At 36.6% G+C, this 19,022-nt stretch overlaps 1 protein-coding gene across 1 annotated transcript in view; it reads left to right on the top strand.

Moving 5' to 3' along the window:
- The window catches only part of KIAA0825 (KIAA0825 ortholog), a 485,484-nt gene that overhangs the window by 217,458 nt on the left and 249,004 nt on the right, over positions 1 to 19,022 (top strand). The window contains exons 16-18 of the mRNA XM_025387614.1: positions 1,212 to 1,436; positions 9,529 to 9,937; positions 14,311 to 14,470. Of these exons, the coding sequence (XP_025243399.1) occupies positions 1,212 to 1,436; positions 9,529 to 9,937; positions 14,311 to 14,470 (794 nt within the window). The remainder of the gene's footprint in view (positions 1 to 1,211; positions 1,437 to 9,528; positions 9,938 to 14,310; positions 14,471 to 19,022) is intronic.

Raw genomic sequence — 19,022 nt, 5'->3', positions numbered from 1 at the left:
TCAGCTGTGACGTATTTGTTATTTTCTTCTTAGGAGTCTTAAATAGAGTCATGGAAGGTGAAAACTGACAAATATCATCTTGTCTAGCCCTTGTCGCCCTCTCCCCTCACCATTTTATAAATGAGGACACTGAGGCCCCTCCTAAAGTGTCTATATTTTTAATGGTGATTTGAAACACTTGAAAATTAATTAGATAATGAAGCAGGTATTCTTTAAGTTATATGATTCTAACCTGAATTTTATGTTTCTTTGTTTTCATTTGTTAATTTAATATAAAAAGTGGAAATAAACTGCAATAATAAAAATCATTAATAAAAATTATTGTCATTTTAAACAATCCTTTCCCTTGCTTCTCTCATTTATGCTGATAATGAAGAATTAGTATTTTGAGTTTTTAGCAGCTGGGTTTTAGGGCTATTACTCTATTCTTCCCATGCTATGTGTCTTGGCAATCTAGGGACCGGCTCTAACATTTTGCTGATAAGAAAACTCTTGGTAACATTCTAACACTGAATTGATTGACCATTTGTAAAGAAAGAAGGAAGAAAGGAAAGAAGAGAAAAGGAAGAAAAATATATACCTGAAATTCCATCCGTCATTGATAATCACCATTAACATTATAGAGTACATCTTTTAATTATTTTATATATGTGTGGAGATATATATTTTTAATAAAAATAGGATATCATACTCTTTTCTAACCTACTTTATTTTTACTACACAATATTTGGCTTTATTGTATAGACAGAAATACCAGAGCTAATTAAACAAATCACCTATTATTGGATATTTTGATTGATTTTAATTTTTTCTATATCCTTTGCATATTTATAATAAATTTCTTAGGAAAAGTCCTACAGAAAGGAATATGTGAGTCAACTGATAAGTAAAAGGTTGAAGCTTTGACATTATTGTCAGCCAAGTTGTCATCAGGGAAGGTCATACAATTTATGTTCTCACCAGAAGAGTCCAAGAGTACCAGTAAATATTATGTACTGTTATCTTAATTGCCATTTCTTTTATTCCAAAGAAGAAGACTATTTTTTTAAATGTTTTATGGAGTGGTTATCAATCATATGATTTCTTGGTTAAAAGCAGCTCTCCTTTCCTATAGCTTTAAACTAGATTATTGTGAAACTGAATTCTAGTTGAGCAAGGCACAAATGATTTGCTAGGTTCTGCTAACCATAATATGCCATCTGATTTTAAAGTCTCAGCGTGCGTGGAGTATGAGCTAGAGGTCATTCGATGCTTGAGACTGGCACTGACCGATGCCGTCAAGGACACTGTACAGCAGATAGTATCTGTGATGAGCTCTAGGAGAAACTGTGAGACAAACCTAAACAAGCACATTGTTCCTGATTGTTTGCTTGAGAGCATGCCAAAAGAATGGAATTATAGTCCAAAAGAAACTAAAAGGAAAGAATCAAGCAAAAGTAAGTATATTTGTTTCTCTTTAAGAAAATACACCTGAAGAAGCAATTTTCTAGGATATGCAATCAAGTAAAATTCTAAAAGTTGTAAGAATTATGTACTATATTAATCTTCTTTCTATTAAGCATATTTGGGACCCTTATTTTTATTTTTACTGTGAGTCACATGATCAAGGAAACTAGAATGGAAAATTATTCAAATTGTTATCTTCTTTATTTAATTACCAGTTCAGGATTTTCTGTGATGTTTTGTGTTCAGGCTAATACTCACAGATTAGTCACATGATTTTGACTAATTTTCTTAAAATTTGTTGAGTAACTTAAAATCCATACTCTAGAGAAGATTGCTCTGATATTCCATTTAGTTATTTTTTCCTTTAAGTTTTTTCTCTGCAAACACTAATTATTACCTTCTTTTCTCCTGTTAAAACACCTACATATGTAGCTTTTAGGTCAAAAATAGCACCCAGTTTGGTAAGTACATGTATTTTTCTGAGAGGGTATTTTTCCCCCAGTGCTTCTGGTTCTAAATTGAGTGCATTGTTCCTATTCAGAACAGCGCATCCACCTAGTGTACTTAAGAACCATCAGTTACCTACATTATTCATTTATTTTATTAGTCAAGTCCTCTCTTCTTAAATAGTTTCTCCCTATCTAGATCTTTCCACTTTTGCAGAATTTCACAAGATTTCTTTGTATGTATATTACGTACCTGTATTCGTGAATCTTCTTTTGATTATTTAAAATAAAACTTTTTTCTTTCATATTCATCCTTTAAGAAGAATATTTTCACTAACTCTAAGGAAACTTTCTCCAGTTTTTCTAGAGAAACTAGAAAACTAGGAAACTAGGGAAAGTTTCCTTAGAGTTAGTGAAAATATTTTTTCTCTAAGGAAACTTTCAACAATAAAATACTCCAGCTGAACTCACTAAAGTCAATTGAAGGGACTAGCCTTTCTTTCATTCTTCTCCATGGAGATCCTAAATAATGTGACCTTATATTACAAACTCAAATCAATTATCTATCTGTGACCTTTCATAGTAATGCTTTAATTCTGTCCAAGCCCTATTAAACTCCCTTTGAATCTAGTAAAGCCATTTAATTGAAATTGGAAAATGTCACCTTTTCATTACTTAAGTTCTTTCTTTTCTAAGAGTTGTTGCCATCTCTCCTTTGTTCTAGCTTTTGGATATTTCATACATTTTGACCAATTCAGTAGGCATGATTTATAGTTAACATATCATGCCATATGAGTAGCACTGTTTTGCTTGTGGTTTTCGAGTTGTTCTATTCATGAACAATTTTGCTTTTTCTAAGCACTTTGGAATTCCTCCATACCATTGCAAAGAGCCTCTTATTCCAAAAAATGCTTACTTATAGATACCAGTTGTTAAAGTTTTCCTTACTAAATAACATTTTTCATAAAATGCTCATTCTGAGTAAAAGTACAACACAAAGACAACCATGAAGGAAAGTCAGATCCCATGAATATATAAAAGAAAGTGACTTTACAAACCATTTTTTGCATTCTAACAGGATGTGACAATAGGAGAATGCCATTGTTCTTCTTTACTGCCCTCTGAAATGCTACAGGGACTTTTAGATTTGTACTTCTTAAATTTTATTTTCACTACAGAATATAAGATAGAGAATGTGTACATGCTGGACGTTAAGTTATTTATTGATTTCATTATTCATTCAGTAGAAATTTACTAAGTGAGAGACTACTATATACCAGGCACTGTGTTTCAGATCAGAGATAAACCTAAGTGCAGTATCTCCTCTTGGTGCCAGAAGACTAGTATAACTGTTTCAAAATGGGTACAAATAAGAGATGTACAGTTTTTTTGGTGTATGAGAAGAGAGAAAGAAATTAAACTTCACTAAAATATCACTTGGGATTGTCACTGGAGACCTTTCTTGGTCTGTGGGTGAGCCAGTGTGTGTTGAGGACAAACACCGCATGTTCTCACTCATAGGTGGGAATTGAACAATGAGATCACTTGGACTCGGGAGGGGGAACATCACACACCGGGGCCTATTATGGGGAGGGAGGAGGGGGGAGGGGGGAGGGATGGCATTGGGAGTTATACCTGATATAAATGATGAGTTGATGGGTGCTGACGAGTTGATGGGTGCAGCACACCAACATGGCACAAGTATACATATGTAACAAACCTGCACGTTGTATGCATGTACCCTAGAACTTAAAGTATAATAATAATAATAATAAAAATATGTGAGGAAGCTTGAGGGAAGAGCAGGGTTGCCATGCTCTTGGGGAGAGGCCATGGGCAGGGTGACCTTATTCCTCCTTTAGCTTTCAGCACACGGTAATGAATTAGAGTTGTCCTTTGTATTACGGACTCTGGTTGTAACAAAATTAATCCTCATAATACATACAAGTGACTTTAACATATTCCTATAAACCAGTAAGTGAACTGCAGTTTAAAACTAGTGCTGGAAATGCAATCAAGAGCAAACAATGACAAAGTGAAAAAGCTCCCACTTGTTTCTATTCTTAATATGAGCTCTTCACAGCCATATTACAAAACAATGATGATTTGATCACATTTGGCCAAAAAAAAAAAAAAAAAAAAGAATTGTGGGGAAATGATTTGAAATGTGGCTTCCCATATATTTTGTTAGATGTGAATCCCTCCTAAGCCAGTATTGAGCCTTGAGATATTAGCTAGTTTGGAGTCATCTTGTTAAACAAAAGATTTCTACACTAAGTATCCAAAACATGAAGATAAACTTCTGTAATTTTTTTCAACCATGTTTTAATTTAGTGATATATAATCATGGTTCTTACAAAATTTGTCTAAGTAATTATAAATGTTTAAAGGTCTTTTAAAAAAATCTAACTTACTAAAAGACAAATAGTCATTATCTTAGGGAATATTTGTCCTTCTTGACACAGTAAAAATGACAGAACATGGAAAACACTATGGTGACGAACTAAAATGCATTCTTTATTTCTTTATCAGCAAATACTGTGACATTAAAAAACACTGAGGATTTAAAGAAATAAATATTACAATAAAGATTACAGTGTAGATTTACTGGAGAGTTGGATGGAAGTTAGGATGGTTCTGACACAGCTCTGCTTTTAGATATTTGTTTCATTATGTTTCAAAGAACAAATACACAAAGAACTAGTTGTTTTGTTTTGTTTCTTTGACAAAAATTAAATGAAAGATATACCTGAGAAGACATTTTCTCAACAGTAAATTACTTTTTTAATGAAAATAATCCCTTATGGCAAAACTTTTGGAGTAATTGTCTTAATGGAAACAATGAATTCTAGAGAGAGGAAACAGAAGTAGCAAGCAGCATTTAGGAAAATGTGTCCATGCCATTGGTCACATGCAGAAACAGCATAATGAGAAAGAAATTGATGGCAGAAATATACAAAGTGCTATAAGAAGTCATTAGTATAGTGTATAAAAACCAGGCCTATTTGTTTCATAAGAACCAGTGTTATCTACAAAAATATCATCTCTTTTTGCTTAAGAATTTAGAAATAGGATTTTCTAACATGATATAAAATATTGCAAATGAAGAGTTTCAGTGACTCTTGAATGCTTTTCTCATCACTGGCCATCAGAGAAATGCATATCAAAACCACAATGAGATACCATCTCCCACCAGTTAGAATGGCAATCATTAAAAAGTCAGGAAACAACAGGTGCTGGAGAGGATGTGGAGAGATAGGAACACTTTTACACTGTTGATGGGATTGTAAACTAGTTCAACCATTGTGGAAAACAGTATGGTGATTCCTCAAGGATCTAGAACTAGAAATATCATATGACCCAGCCATAGCATTACTGTATAGCAGCATTACATGCACACATATGTTTGTTGCAGCACTATTCACAATAGCAAAGACTTGGAATCAACCTAAATGTACATCAGTGACAGACTGGATTAAGAAAATGTGGCACATATACACCATGGAATACTACACAGCCGTAAAAAAGGATGCATTCGTGTCCTTTGTAGGGACATGGATGCAGCTGGCAACCATCATTCTCAGCAAACTTTCGCAAGAACAGAAAACCAAACACCACATGTTCTCACTCATAGGTGGGAATTGAACAATGAGATCACTTGGACATGGGAAGGGGAACATCACACACCGGGGCCTATTATAGGGAGCGGTGGCGGGGGAGGAATGGCATTGGGAGTTATACCTGATGTAAATGACGAGTTGATGGGTGCTGACGAGTTGATGGGTGCAGCACACCAACATGGCACATGTATACATATGTAACAAACCTGCACATTGTGCACATGTACCCTAGAACTTAAAGTCTAAAAAAATATATATATATAAAAAAATTTCCATTTGTTGCAAAAACAACAAATTGACATCACAGATGATGGATACTTATTAGTCAAATTTCAACAATAGCCTTCACCTATTTGGTAGTTAACACTGAAAAATAAATGCCATGATTTTGTGGGCACAGCTAAGGATATACTGGTTTCATGTTGATCTATATGTGTTTGTGTAGTGGCTTTTTCACCTATGACAGCCATGAAAACCTGATCTTGAAACAAACTGAACTTAGAACTTGACCTCTGTATTGTGAAGTGTTAAGCCCAGATTTAAAAAATAATAAAAAAGTTCATTATCCTCATTCAACAAATTGTTACTGATCTTTTTTACCATTAATAAATACAATTTTAAAAATTAATTTTGACATTATTTTCTTTACCTCATTTATTGTATATTTCCTTTTTGCATGTTTTATCAACCACAAATATATTATTACGGTAGTACCTTACAGAAAAGAAGAAATGACAAATACATCAATAAACATATATTGCATTCATCCTAAGACATAGATTTTCTTCATAATTTATCAGCTCTAAAATTGGATGACACAATATATTACATATATACGGCTTAGGTAGAATTAAACTTATTTAAATAAAGACAGAAAGACAAGTATGTAGCAGTTTTAAAAGATCCTTCCCTGGTATGTTGTTGACATCATCATAGACTCAGAACCCTAGAGATTGGTAGAATGGATTTATTAATTTGTCATTAGCCTAAAGGTTCTGATTGAAATTTGCCTCAAGCGTTAATGAAATAGCTGGGGATTTGGGTACCCGTAGTCCTCAGAGTTTATAAAATATCAGTGGAGTGTAGGTGTGAAGAAGAAAATTGGTAATCTTTACCTAATATCTACTTAGTTTGTCAAATATTTGCTCAGTATCTGTAGTCAAACCCTCTTTAAGACAGAGGGAATACAAGATACAATCTTTCAAGTCAAAGAGCTGACAGCAGAATAGGGACTACGAGACACAAACACATAAAGAACAATGAGACATTTCAAATAATTTAAGAACACTAAGGAAGAGTTGCTTTATCTATATTTTAAGCCTCACCTAAACACATTAATTTGAATAAAAAGAAAACATTTATTGAGCAACTATTTTTATCAGGTGCTGAGCTAGGTGCTTTCACATTAATGATCTTATTTAATGCAAGAGCCTTAGGAGATTATTCAAATATGTGTTGGACCTAGTTTTTACAAACTTATAAAGACTGCTCCAATTAATTTTTAAAATGATTCTTAAGTTGTCATGGATTGCAGAGGAGTCACTAGATTAGACATATTTTCCAAGAGCTTTGTACTTTTTTGGAACAGAGTGACTTTTTAAATGTTACACATATCTTCAGAAAATGTTCACATTGTTCTGTTATTTTTGTTCAGCAAACACAGTAAAGAATGTTTTACCAAAGAACTCAGAGCTACTTTCTTTTGGCTTCTCATTCAGTTTTAATGTTCAAATTCCATTATGTACATAGTGGATTAAAACATTGTCTGGCTTTGTGGGATAATCAAGGAGCTAAGAGCTTTGTTTCCCGTGCTCTGGAGTTTATAGGCTAGCTGTAAAGACAACTCATGAATATATAAATAACATAATATAAATAAAATAGATGATAATACAAAAATAACATAGCCAATTATGGACCTAATTACCAAAATGGTCATATATAGAATATATTCAAATAAATTCACAAGAGGGGAGAGGACTTTGAACTAAGAGTTGAAGATTATTTGTGAACCCTGAAGACAGAGGGCATTCCATTGAGAGTAATGACGTACTCAGAAGCCTAAAAGCAAAGAGGATAAAGCATGTTAAAGGTCTTAAAGAGAAGGATCATAGAAACAGGCTGAGGCTAGACTGCGGAGTGTTTTCACAGCAAGGCCCAAGAGACTGATCTTATAACAGTGGTAAGTAGCTAAAATTATCACAGCAGGGAAATTGGATAATACAGTTCATAGGGATGAATTCAGTTTTACAGTGCAGGAGAAGGGCTGGACATAGCCTGGAGAAGGGAGATGAGTTAGAATATTTCCATAGTCAAGGTACCATGTGTGAAGAAGGGCTTGAGGTAGGTCAGTAACCTCAGCTGGCCCCAGCAATGAGAAACTGGATGGCAGAGATAAAGGGGCAGAACTATATATCAATGCTGATCCCTGATTAGGTATGAAGGATCAACAGGAATATTTAACAGGAAGGAAGAACGGGAGGGAGGAGGTGAGGAAGGAGAGTAGTGAGGAAGAAGGGAGGGAGGGAGAGAGGAAGGAATGAAGGAAGAAAGGAGGAAAGGGTGGGAGGGAGGGAGAAGGGCCAAGCTAGTTTGGAAGACAATGAATTTGGTTTTAGTTATATTGAGTTGACGGTGATGAGGACACAGAAGTGAAATGCTTAACAGAAAGCTGGAGTTACAGGACTACAATTCTGGAGAAAGGCCAAGACTTAAGATTCTGGAATCATAAAGAAGAGTGGTTCTCAACCAGACAGTTTTGTTCTCAGGGGACATTTGGCAATGCCTGAGGACATTTTTGGTTGTCACCACTGAGGGGGATGCTACTGACATCTAGTGGGTGGAGGCCAGAGATGCAGCCGAACACCCTACAGAACATAGAGCAGCTCTTCACAACAAAGGATCATCCAGTCCAAAATGGCAATAGTGCTGAAGTTGAGAAACCCTGATATAGAGAAGAAGAATTAATACATTTTTCTTGGAAAATATGTCTAATCTAGTGACTCCTCCGCAATTCATGACAACCTAAGAATCATTTAAAAATTAATTGGAACAGTCTTTATAAGTGTGTAAAAACTAGGTCCAACACATATTTGAATAATCTCCTAAGGCTGTTGCGTTAAATAAGATCATAAATGTGAAATAGCACCAAACAAGGGAGAATCATCAGCCAAAAGGCTAAGGATGTCTCAGCAAAAATCTACATCTAAGAAGTGTTACTAGAAAGTGGAAATAGCATAGGACACAAAGAAGCAAAGAGGAGAGATAGAGGTAAGCAGGAAACAATTTACTGACTCATTCATCAACCAATATTTATTGACAACTATTATATATGAGGTACTAAGTGCTAGGGATATGGGAATGCCTTCTAAGAGCTTATAGTTCAGAAGAGGGTGACATACAGTGTGCAGGAAAAGGACGTAATTATTAGATGATGGGGAATGCTATAATAAAGGCAACAAAATGGGGATCCCTGAAAGAGAGGGTCTTGGGGCTGTGATGGAAGGGTGTAAATGGACTGAGAGGATGACGAGATGAGATAAGATAAGATGGTGAGGCAAGGCTGTCTGAGGAGGTAACATTTGGGTTGAGAACTGAAAGGAGAGAAACCAGTCCTGAGGAGAGCTGGAATGATTCTGTCATGGATTCCAAGGGAGAAGGGCTTAAGGGGGAGTCAGAAGTATCAAAGCCTACAAAGTTGCCCAGCTGGGAACCTTTGTATTTGTTAATTAGGAGGCCACATGGGTCCTGGAAAGCTGCAGTCTTGAAAGAATACAAATTATGAGTCTAAATTTTCTAATCTTCATTTATGAGAGAAAAAAAAACTCGGATTTGTGATTTGGGGGAACTTTAGGTAGTACTGCCAGAGACCCCGGTTAGAGTTCTGTTGGAATATGTCAAGCACTTGATCTTCTTGCCAATTTTCTCCGCAAAAATTAGACATCTTTATACAACACAAAACCATGCAATGATTGAACACAAATGCTAATATTAATCATACCTTTTCTTTTCTTCCCCAGGCTTCACAAGGCTTGCTGCTCAGGCAGTATCTATTGTAATCAGCAAGTTACCTACGGTGATTGCATGTTTGCCTCCCCCAATTAAATACTTCTTTTTTCTGTCTGAGAGAAAAATGTCAAAAAACTTTGTTGAATTGAAGAAAGCTGGTCTGCTTGTCTGGAACTTGATTGTAATTATATGTCGGATATTTGAGGATGGAAACACTGTGGAACTTTTAACAGGTGCCTCCCTTGACAGATGGAGTAAAGAAAAACTGGGTTTAATTTGTATGTGTTTGGAGAGCATCATGGGAGACCAGACAAGTATCCCTAATCAAATGATCCAAAAGGTCATACAGAGCATTGAGCAGCAGAAGCCCAACTGGATTGAACGTCAATTGTTGAAAGCAAGGAAACTGAGCACTGAATGGTAAAGTGATGTTTTTCTCTTACTGGATTTCATCAAATGCTTTTACAATAACAAAATCACCAATAAACAACAATATATTGTCAGATGGGCAGCAATAGTATTTTGCTAAATTCATGGGAGCTTTGATGAATAAAAGAAAGATAAGTATCCCATTAAAAATTGGATTGTTGCACATTTCTTGTCTTCTTAAAATGTGAACCCCAGTGACACACTGGAACATTATACTTGTTTAGTCACCGTCTTAAGGTTTCTGATTAAAAGGGTGGTAGTTAAACCCAGGAGAATTTAGTTTCACCCCTTTTCAGTGTGCAAACAGGTATCTATTGGATAGCCTGGAGCATTTTGCAAATGGATTGGGCATGGAGATTAAATTAAGAAGGAATTAATGGATATAAAAGGCTTTTTATTGCTTTCTGTGTACCTGATTGTCAAAAAGGTACACATTTTTCATCTGGTAATGTAAGAATCCCAGAGGGCAACTAGGGCATATCACACTCCAGCTATAAACACACCCAGCTGTTTCTGTATGAAAATGTCAGCCTTCTCATGGGTTTGTCACTAAGAGCTAAGTGATTTGTGATACTGCAAAGATGTTTAAGGGTCCCTGATGAATTTAAATATGTACATAGAGTCCTCCTGTCTTTAAATTAGTCTTCAGGTATAGAATTGCATGGTATTGATAAAGGAATTCCAGCTCATATGGTCTATAGATCACTGTCAGCCCATTTTAAAAACACCCACACACGCTGTCCCTCATTCTTTAAAAAAATATTCATGTTGCTAGCAGATACTAATATAACTTTCTGCCCAAAATGACGAAAAGTCACTTGATATATGGTTACTCTTACTAGTACATGGTAATGATAAAGAGATCAGGCTTTGGAATCAGATGGGCAAGTACAAATCCCTTGTAAATTGGTCATTTTGTGCAAGTTATTGAATCTCTCAAAGCCTCAGTTTCAATGATGATACCACACTGACAGAATTGTTTTGAAAAACTAAATAACATTCATGGAGTTCTTAGCATCAAGCTTGGAACTGATAGGCATTTACTATGTATAAACTCTATTAAAATACATTGCATTCACTGGTTAGTATTAAGGTAATTAATAATGTTTACTTGTCTATGTTAATCTATAAGACTTTATGTTAATCCAAATGGGGAAAAGTAGGTAATCATGATTTTCCTGGTCTCATCACACTGACCTCTAGAAATCTACTTCTGCAGTGTCCCATGGGTAGGAATTACAATAGCATTCAGGCAAATGCTTAGTAACATTGACAGTGACCGTCTTAATCTTTCTGTTTGCATTCAATACTAATTTACAGGCTTTAATCCAATGACTAAAACATTCAGGCCTGATGTCATTATCCATAGCAGTGGTTATAAAGGGGAGAGGAAAAACAAGAGTAAAAAGTGTATCTGATTATAGTGACAAAGTTAAATTTATGATACTGCTGATTTAGTAGCCCCTATATCAAATAAGATCCATTTAAAGCAATGTCTAGGTAATACATGTAGGGGTACATACAAGAATCTATAAGCTAAATTTTTTCCTTAAAAGCTGATTTCAATTTAAGTTTTATAAACAGCCCCAACACATCTGGTATCTCCTATAGTGGGAGTTGCCTAGCTAATATTTTGCTGATTAACAATGAGCCAAAAGATTATTTACCTCTCATACAACATGCATAAAAAATGAAGAATTGCTGACTTAAAAAACGCAGTACAGCCCTCAAAGCTTCTGAGTAATTATGTAATTAGCACAATACATCTTTCTCAATTTCTCAAATGATATCAATATACAAAGTGCAGTTTTAAAGTTATGTATTGCATTTATTTGAAAAAGAGTTAAATTTGACTTAACTCACTTTAGATAACAATCTCTTACAGAGTTTGGGCAGTATAAGAGTGTTTCTTGGCTGGGTGCGGTGGCTCACACCTGTAATCCCAGCACTTTGGGAGGCTAAGGCAGGCGGATCACCTGAGGTCAGGAGTTCGAGACCAGCCTGACCAATATGATGAAACCCCACCTCTACAAAAAATACACACACAAAAAAAAGTAGCTGGGTGTGGTGGCGGGCACCTGTAATCCCAGCTACTCGAGAGGCTGAGACAGGAGAATTGCTTGAACCCGGGAGGCGGAGGTTGCAGTGAGCTGATTTTGCACCTTTGCACTCCAGCCTGGGCAACAAAAGTGAAACTCTGTCGCAAAAAAAAAAAAAAAAAAAAAAAAGAGTGTTTCTTCTTGACTTTGATTTCAAATTGATTATGTTATACAAGTGCACTTCCACCTCTAAGTATTTCTCACTAATTGGTGGTCATTTTACTCATAGATATACACTGTGAGGAAAAATGTATTTCAAAACATGATGTCTGTATTAGGTAGAGGGTTGCCTTGGTTCTACCGTAATTTTAAAAAATATATGAGTATGTAAGCATTTAAACTAAAATGGTTCTTCTGTTAAGATCAATTAAATCTTAATTACTGATGAAGATTATCTGAAACTACATGATGCCATTTAGCTAGATTCCTTTGACTTGCATCCAGATTTAACTTTGATTTTATGGAAATGGTGAAAGTAACTGCAGTGGAAAAGGTGGCAGCTGTAAGTGTTGCCTGTCTTGCATACTGCCTGAAAGCATTACTATTCATTAAAATAACCTTCACTTTGTAGTAACACTCAAGCTGTAAACAGTCAACTTAGATTCTGGAGAACACACAGCACAAAAAGTAAAGAAATGTCTGTCTTTGCAAAGTAATTTGTCGAGTTGAAGATTATTGTTTTTCATCATGGTGACCCTGACTTGGCTGGCTGGGTGCATATACAGATTAAGATTAATGCAGTTATTCCTTGGCTAAGGTCTGCCTCTTTCAGGGCACATTCTCCCTAATGACATGATTGATAGGCAGTCCCAAATCCGGAGAGGAACTCATTAATCATAGCATTGACTGAATCCAATCATTTGCTTCACCTGCACAGTGATGGACAGGAAAGGATACAATTCAGGAGCTGACACTGAGATACTCCTTTGTCGGGGCCTCAACTTTTTCAATGTCAGCCTCTACAAAACCTGACAAGAAATTTTTTTTGCAACCTGTATGCAGTTTCAAAAACATACCTGCAAACTTATTTTATTGTAAAAAGGTCTTTAAAAAAAACCAATTTACTCTAGCTAATGAATATCTCTAAGTCAAAGTAGGATTTTCTTTATTTTTTAGCAAGGCTATATGATCTTAAAGTTCCTCCCGTTTTTGAGAAGGATGTTTTGAAGCTACATGTGGAAGCAATATCAAACTTAATGTCCAGCAGCTGGGTGTCATTTGGTTCCGTCTTCAGGTCAGCGGCACTGACTCTTAGCAGAACTAATTTTATAATCATGGCAAAATCTCAGTAATGAACTGCAGTATACAGCTGATTACACCACAGTAAATTTTATTTAGTCTTGGAAACAGTGGAAAACCATGAGTTGTATGAATACTTACATTGCAAAGTGTAGCATGATCCCAATAACAACAAGAAAATTCGTGTGGAATATATGTGTACATTGAATATCATAATTTTTTGCACTGGTATGGTTTGAAATGTTTAAATTCTTTTTGTCATCCATTATTACTGTGTAAATAATGTTCAAAATCAACAATATGTATATAGATCCTTCTAAAAGAAATGTTTTAGAACTATATCTTGCACATTCCTGGTGTGGTAATAGTAGACTCTTTTTCTGGAAGAATAATCAGGATAGTGACTTTTGCTAAGTATCTGTTACAGAAAGAAACAGGAGTGGGGCACATATTTTTAAAAGGCAACAAGTGTCAAAGGCCAATTTAAAATACCCACTGGTAAGCACACTGCCACGAAGCACCCAGCCTATATTTAGCATAATAGGCTCCCCCTTTTGACACTTTAATTAGTCTTCAATGTGTTTTACAACAGGTGTAAAGAGGACTCTACAAAAGACAAAATACCAAAGCTATTTCAGGCATCAAAGATACTTTTTATCCACAAAGAGAAAATACAAATTATTTCTTACATGTTCTTAAAAAGAAATGTTTTGTTTTCATCTCATGATTATAGCAATCTCAACAATTGCAGTAATGGGAAAATGTTTTATAGATAGGAGTATAAATGCAGTAAAGACATGTTTTAGAAGAAACGATTCAATTTTTGAAAATGCTTTCAGGTGCTTAATTCTAAGGTGCTGTTTATGTAAGCAGCAGCGGTTTGGGAAGGCTTACCTATTTCAGGGAAGTCTTTATGGATGCTTTGAATCTGAGATTTACATCAGCTCTCCACACTCCGTCTCCATGATTACTCTCCATCTTTACAACTCTTCACTACTGATATGTATATGCTTTCTTTGTATTTAGTGCATTTATGACAATAGAGAAAAGCACGGCCTTACAAGAAGGAGATATTGCTCTTGAACTGACTGAGCAGAAAATAAACACGATGGTCCTGGATCTCTGCCACAAACCAGGTGGCAGCGAGTACCTGAGGCAAATTTATCACATCATGCAGCTCAATGAGGTAGGGAAACGGCCTTTTTACCGAGCAATTAGGTGTGTACTGGCCTGAGGCAGCGTCTGCTGGCAGCTAAGGGTTAGTCAAGGAGGTGATAATACTTCTTAAAGTCAATACCAAACTCAATATTGCATTATTAATAGAATCTATTCAGCCCCGGCTGTTCTGCATTTGTACAGAAAAAGCTTCACTGAAACAATGTAGATTTTATTTATGTGGTTTAAACAATAACACGGCTCATAAACTCAGTTCAGTTCTGAATTGTAGACACTAGAGGTGTAGTTTGGGAATTGTGTGTTTGTGACTGTTAGACTGATGTTAAAATCTGGTATTTGTACAATGAATTTTCAGAAGAGAGACTTAGCTCTTTTCCTGCAGATATCATGCTTGTGTTGTTGAAGTTGGAGATTTCTTATTTAATCAAAAAACTTAAGAAGAATATTGAACTATATTCAGGAGCAACCAGATGAACCGAGGAAAATTCATTAATACCCAGACGCTGGTTGAACCAATGTTATGCCTTTCTATCCCCTTGCCCTCTGACTTTGCATGTTTTTGGCTGTTTTAGTGAAAATGTAAATAGCACGTTATCTCAGCTATTGAAACAAAGTTCTCTAACTTAATCAGGTTTTGAATTTGAGCATATGTGTCTGAATTAGATTGTGGCATCTAATTGTGTTTATATTTGCAAATACATGAATGTAATTTTTGGAATAGTAAAAATTGTATAATGTGAATATATAGTGTTTTAGTTTTATCTATATAACATAGGCCTTTATAACCATATATTTTCAAGGAATAAATTAAATTTGACAATAGCATGTTACAACTTGATTATATAAATGTTTTGCCCACCATTAGCTATCTGAAAGTTACTTCAAGTATACCTTGTTTCCTGGATTTCATAGAACTAATCAAACAGTCAATAAACAGGTGATATAACAATGGCCTCAGAAGGATGTAAGAAATTTGTAGCTATGAGATATGACCCTGTCCTTAAGGCACCAGAGCTCAGTTTGTAATTGTTACAAAGTAACACAACCTATTCACTCTTGTCAGTGATCCCTCATAGCTTGCTTAGGGTTTCTATCTGGGAAACTCAGGAACCCCTCACCTTGGCAAACTGAAAGACCTCTATTGCAAAGTGATGCTCCTCATTGGGTATGTCCACCTGGCCATTCTGATTGGCCAAAGTAATTGTGGTGACTACTGAGGAACAGATGTTGCAGTGTGGTTACCCCCATATCCTTAGTTAAACAGTGTTACAATAGCTCTGAGGATGGTAAAGCTGGTCTGAATTGCCAAACTGATAGAATTGTCCTATTTTTAAAAGGTACATAATATTAAAAAGCTCAACAATCACCAATAAGCGAGATCATCCAAAATTGAATTGGCTATTTATTGGCCATCAGTTATCTGGTTATACTCTGGAAAGCCAAAAGCTGTACTTCCCTCATAGAGCTCCTATAACTCTGAGATAGTGGTTCTGAACAGGATACCATGAGATTACACTGGGGTACCACCACATTTTGCTCAATGTTATGATTTCTCTTGTTACAACTGAGTATATTTACTGTTATAGTAATGTCTATCAGATGGGCTATAGAGCTAAGTATCTGGTGGTTTACTGGGCTGAATGAAGCACGGCACTGCAAGATAAGAGGCATAATGCTAGGTGAGGCTAGAAGCAAAGAGAGACCGTTGCCTTGTAACTATTACAAAAACACAGGCAATAAGCCCAAACAACACAAGCATGACTAGGTGACTGGTATAGTACTTATGACTGCTTTTCCACTGTGAGGTACTGCTATGCTGTAAGTGACATTGCATTGTGATGTTTGCTCATTTCATGAGTAGTGTTATGAGTCTTTAGCACCTTCAAATGTGCTGCTAAATATTTCTCAATAATGTAATATAAATAGTGAAGCATTTATGGGTACAGGCCTAGGTGAGGGGAAGATTGGGTGTGCCATTCATAGGGACAAAGAAGTTATCAGGGAAAATGGGGTTAAAGATGCTTTGTCTTTGAGATAAAGATAAGATGTCCAAGCCAAAATGTCTCATTATAGTTAAGGCCCTGACCATGATGTTGTGCCACACTCCTATCGACTCCAGTGGGGATGGTACCAGGTTCAAGAGGCTGAAGAGACCCAGAGCTGGCCCACAAGACATGGGGTTTTATTGGGAGCTTACGTACAGGGAAGAGAGGCCAGTGGTAGTGGGCTGGGCAGGAAAACCACAGCTACTTGCAAGAGGCATGCAGTTTATACAGCATTTTCATTTAGCACTGTCTACCTAGCAACCTCTACCTGACGACCTTCATTTAACCCAAAACAAAGGGCCTCAATCCCCTGTATGGCTCTAGTACTGCGGGATGGGCCAGGGGCTTAGAGGTTCCTCATAGATAAAGAATGGATCTCGGGATGGCCCCTCCCAGATTCCTTAGCTTAGAACTCTGAAAACACATTCGAGTGCATCTGCCATACAGGGTCATTCTCAGGGTGTGATCAAGTAATCACTGTCAGGCGCATCTACCAGACACATGGGCACAAATGAGACCAGACATGCATACAGATTTGGTCTATATGAATGTGGTAGTTGAGGTCATCAGACTGACAAAGCTCTTCAGTGAAGAGAAATGGAGAAATGATGAATAGAGGAATAAGTTTTGACGTAAATGCACAGGGAAAGTGTTCAAGAAAGAATGGAAATCTAAAGATATGGCCCAATTAGTTGTAAATCTGATTAAAGCAGTGTCACAGTTAAAGAATCTCAGGTTTTTAAGAAGGGTTAGTGATGACTGTCAGTGCAGTACCTAGAAAGATCAACAAAGGAGAAAACTCCATTTTTTTCACAATTTGCCACAGAACAGTTTCTCTTTTTCGAATAGTGGAAACAGTCAAAATGTAGTTACATAAGGTGAAATCAGTTAAGACAGATTGTTGTTAGCCAAAACAAAGCATTTTTGTCAATGAAAGTATTCCTTTGAAAAATTTTATTTGCGTAAATCATAACGGAGAAAAGTTTTGTTTCTGTTCAATAATCTAAATCTAGGCATAAAACTATTTTCTGATGGCTTTATCATGAACAATATTTAGTAAGAGTCCATGTGTGACCCTCTATCAGACACTAAAGAATTAATCCTTCTACAAATATATGCTCTACAACAGGGGTCCCCAGCCCCTGGGCCACAGACCTCTACCAGTCCGTAGCCTGTTAGGAACTGGGCTGTACAGCAGGAGGTGAGTGGCGGGACAGTGAGCATTACCACCTGAGCTCCGCCTATGGTCATATCAGCAGCAGCATTAGATTCTCATAGGAGCATGAACCCTATTGTGAACTGCACATTTGAGGGATTTAGGTTGTGTGTTCCTTATGAGAACCTAATGCCTGATGATCTGAGGTGGAACAGTTTCATCCCAAAACCATATTCACCCTCCCCCGGTCCATGTCCATGGAAAAATTGTCTTCCACGAAACTGGTCCCTGGTGCCAAAAAGATTGGGGACTGCTGCTCTATAACAAGTAAGTTCAAGAAATGACTATGATTGTTAACTTCAGCAGTGGTTTCTTTCAATTTTTAGGGTTTATAATCTAAAATTTGCCTCTCATGATGAACACAGTGGGCATTCCTAAAGTTACAGAGGCACAGAAAAAAGCACAGTGAACTGAGGCCAGAAATGTGACTCCTCACCACAGCTGTACCTCTCACCCCTGTGTGATCTCAGGATTGTCCCCTGACCTTTCAGTGCCAACCATTGAGTGTGGCATTGGGCTAGAGATTCCCTGTGCCTATGGATCTCCAGGGAAATCCTCTTTTTTTTTTTGAGACGGAGTCTTTCTGTCGCCCAGGCTGGAGTGCAGTGGTGTGATCTCTACCTCCTGGGTTCAAGTGATTCTCTTGCCTCAGCCTCCTGAGTAGCTGGGATTACAGGTGCCCGCCACCACACTCAGCTAATTTTTGTATTTTTATTAGAGATGGGGTTTCACCATGTTGGCCAGGCTGGTCTGGAACTCCCAACCTCAGGTGATCTGCCCACCTCGGTCTCCCAAAGTGCTGGGATTACAGGTGTGAATCACTGCATCCAGCCAGGAATGCTCATTAACAGGCAAGTTCTGATTCAATAGGGTCCAAGAGTCTGCTTTTCTAACAAGCTCCCAGGCGAGGCTTAACTCAGCTGATCCAGTGCCCCAGACTTTGAGTAGCACAGGTTTTCTAAATGATGTCTGAATACCTTTTTGGCTCTAACATTCTGAACTTCATCCTAACCCTAACCTCAAAGAAAAAAAATTACCTTGTGATATGTGAAACATCACAAGAACATTTATATTTTAAAAAATCTATTAGATGACTTATTTATTAATAGTGAGCATTTATTAGTTGATGGGGACTTTTGGTCATTTTAATTTGTCATCTTCCAGAAAAAGTTCCATAAAATACATTAGGATTGTTCACCTTATTTATTTATTGTGTGGAAAATGAGGTATAATGTTGTAGATTGGCTTTTTTTGCCCAGGCCTGCACTGGCAGTTGGGGGCTTATGATGACATATTTTGAG

This window comes from Theropithecus gelada, chromosome 6, assembly GCF_003255815.1.
Source record: "Theropithecus gelada isolate Dixy chromosome 6, Tgel_1.0, whole genome shotgun sequence".
NCBI classification, from domain to species: Eukaryota; Metazoa; Chordata; class Mammalia; order Primates; family Cercopithecidae; genus Theropithecus; species Theropithecus gelada.
This window is presented reverse-complemented; position numbering and strand designations above follow the sequence as displayed.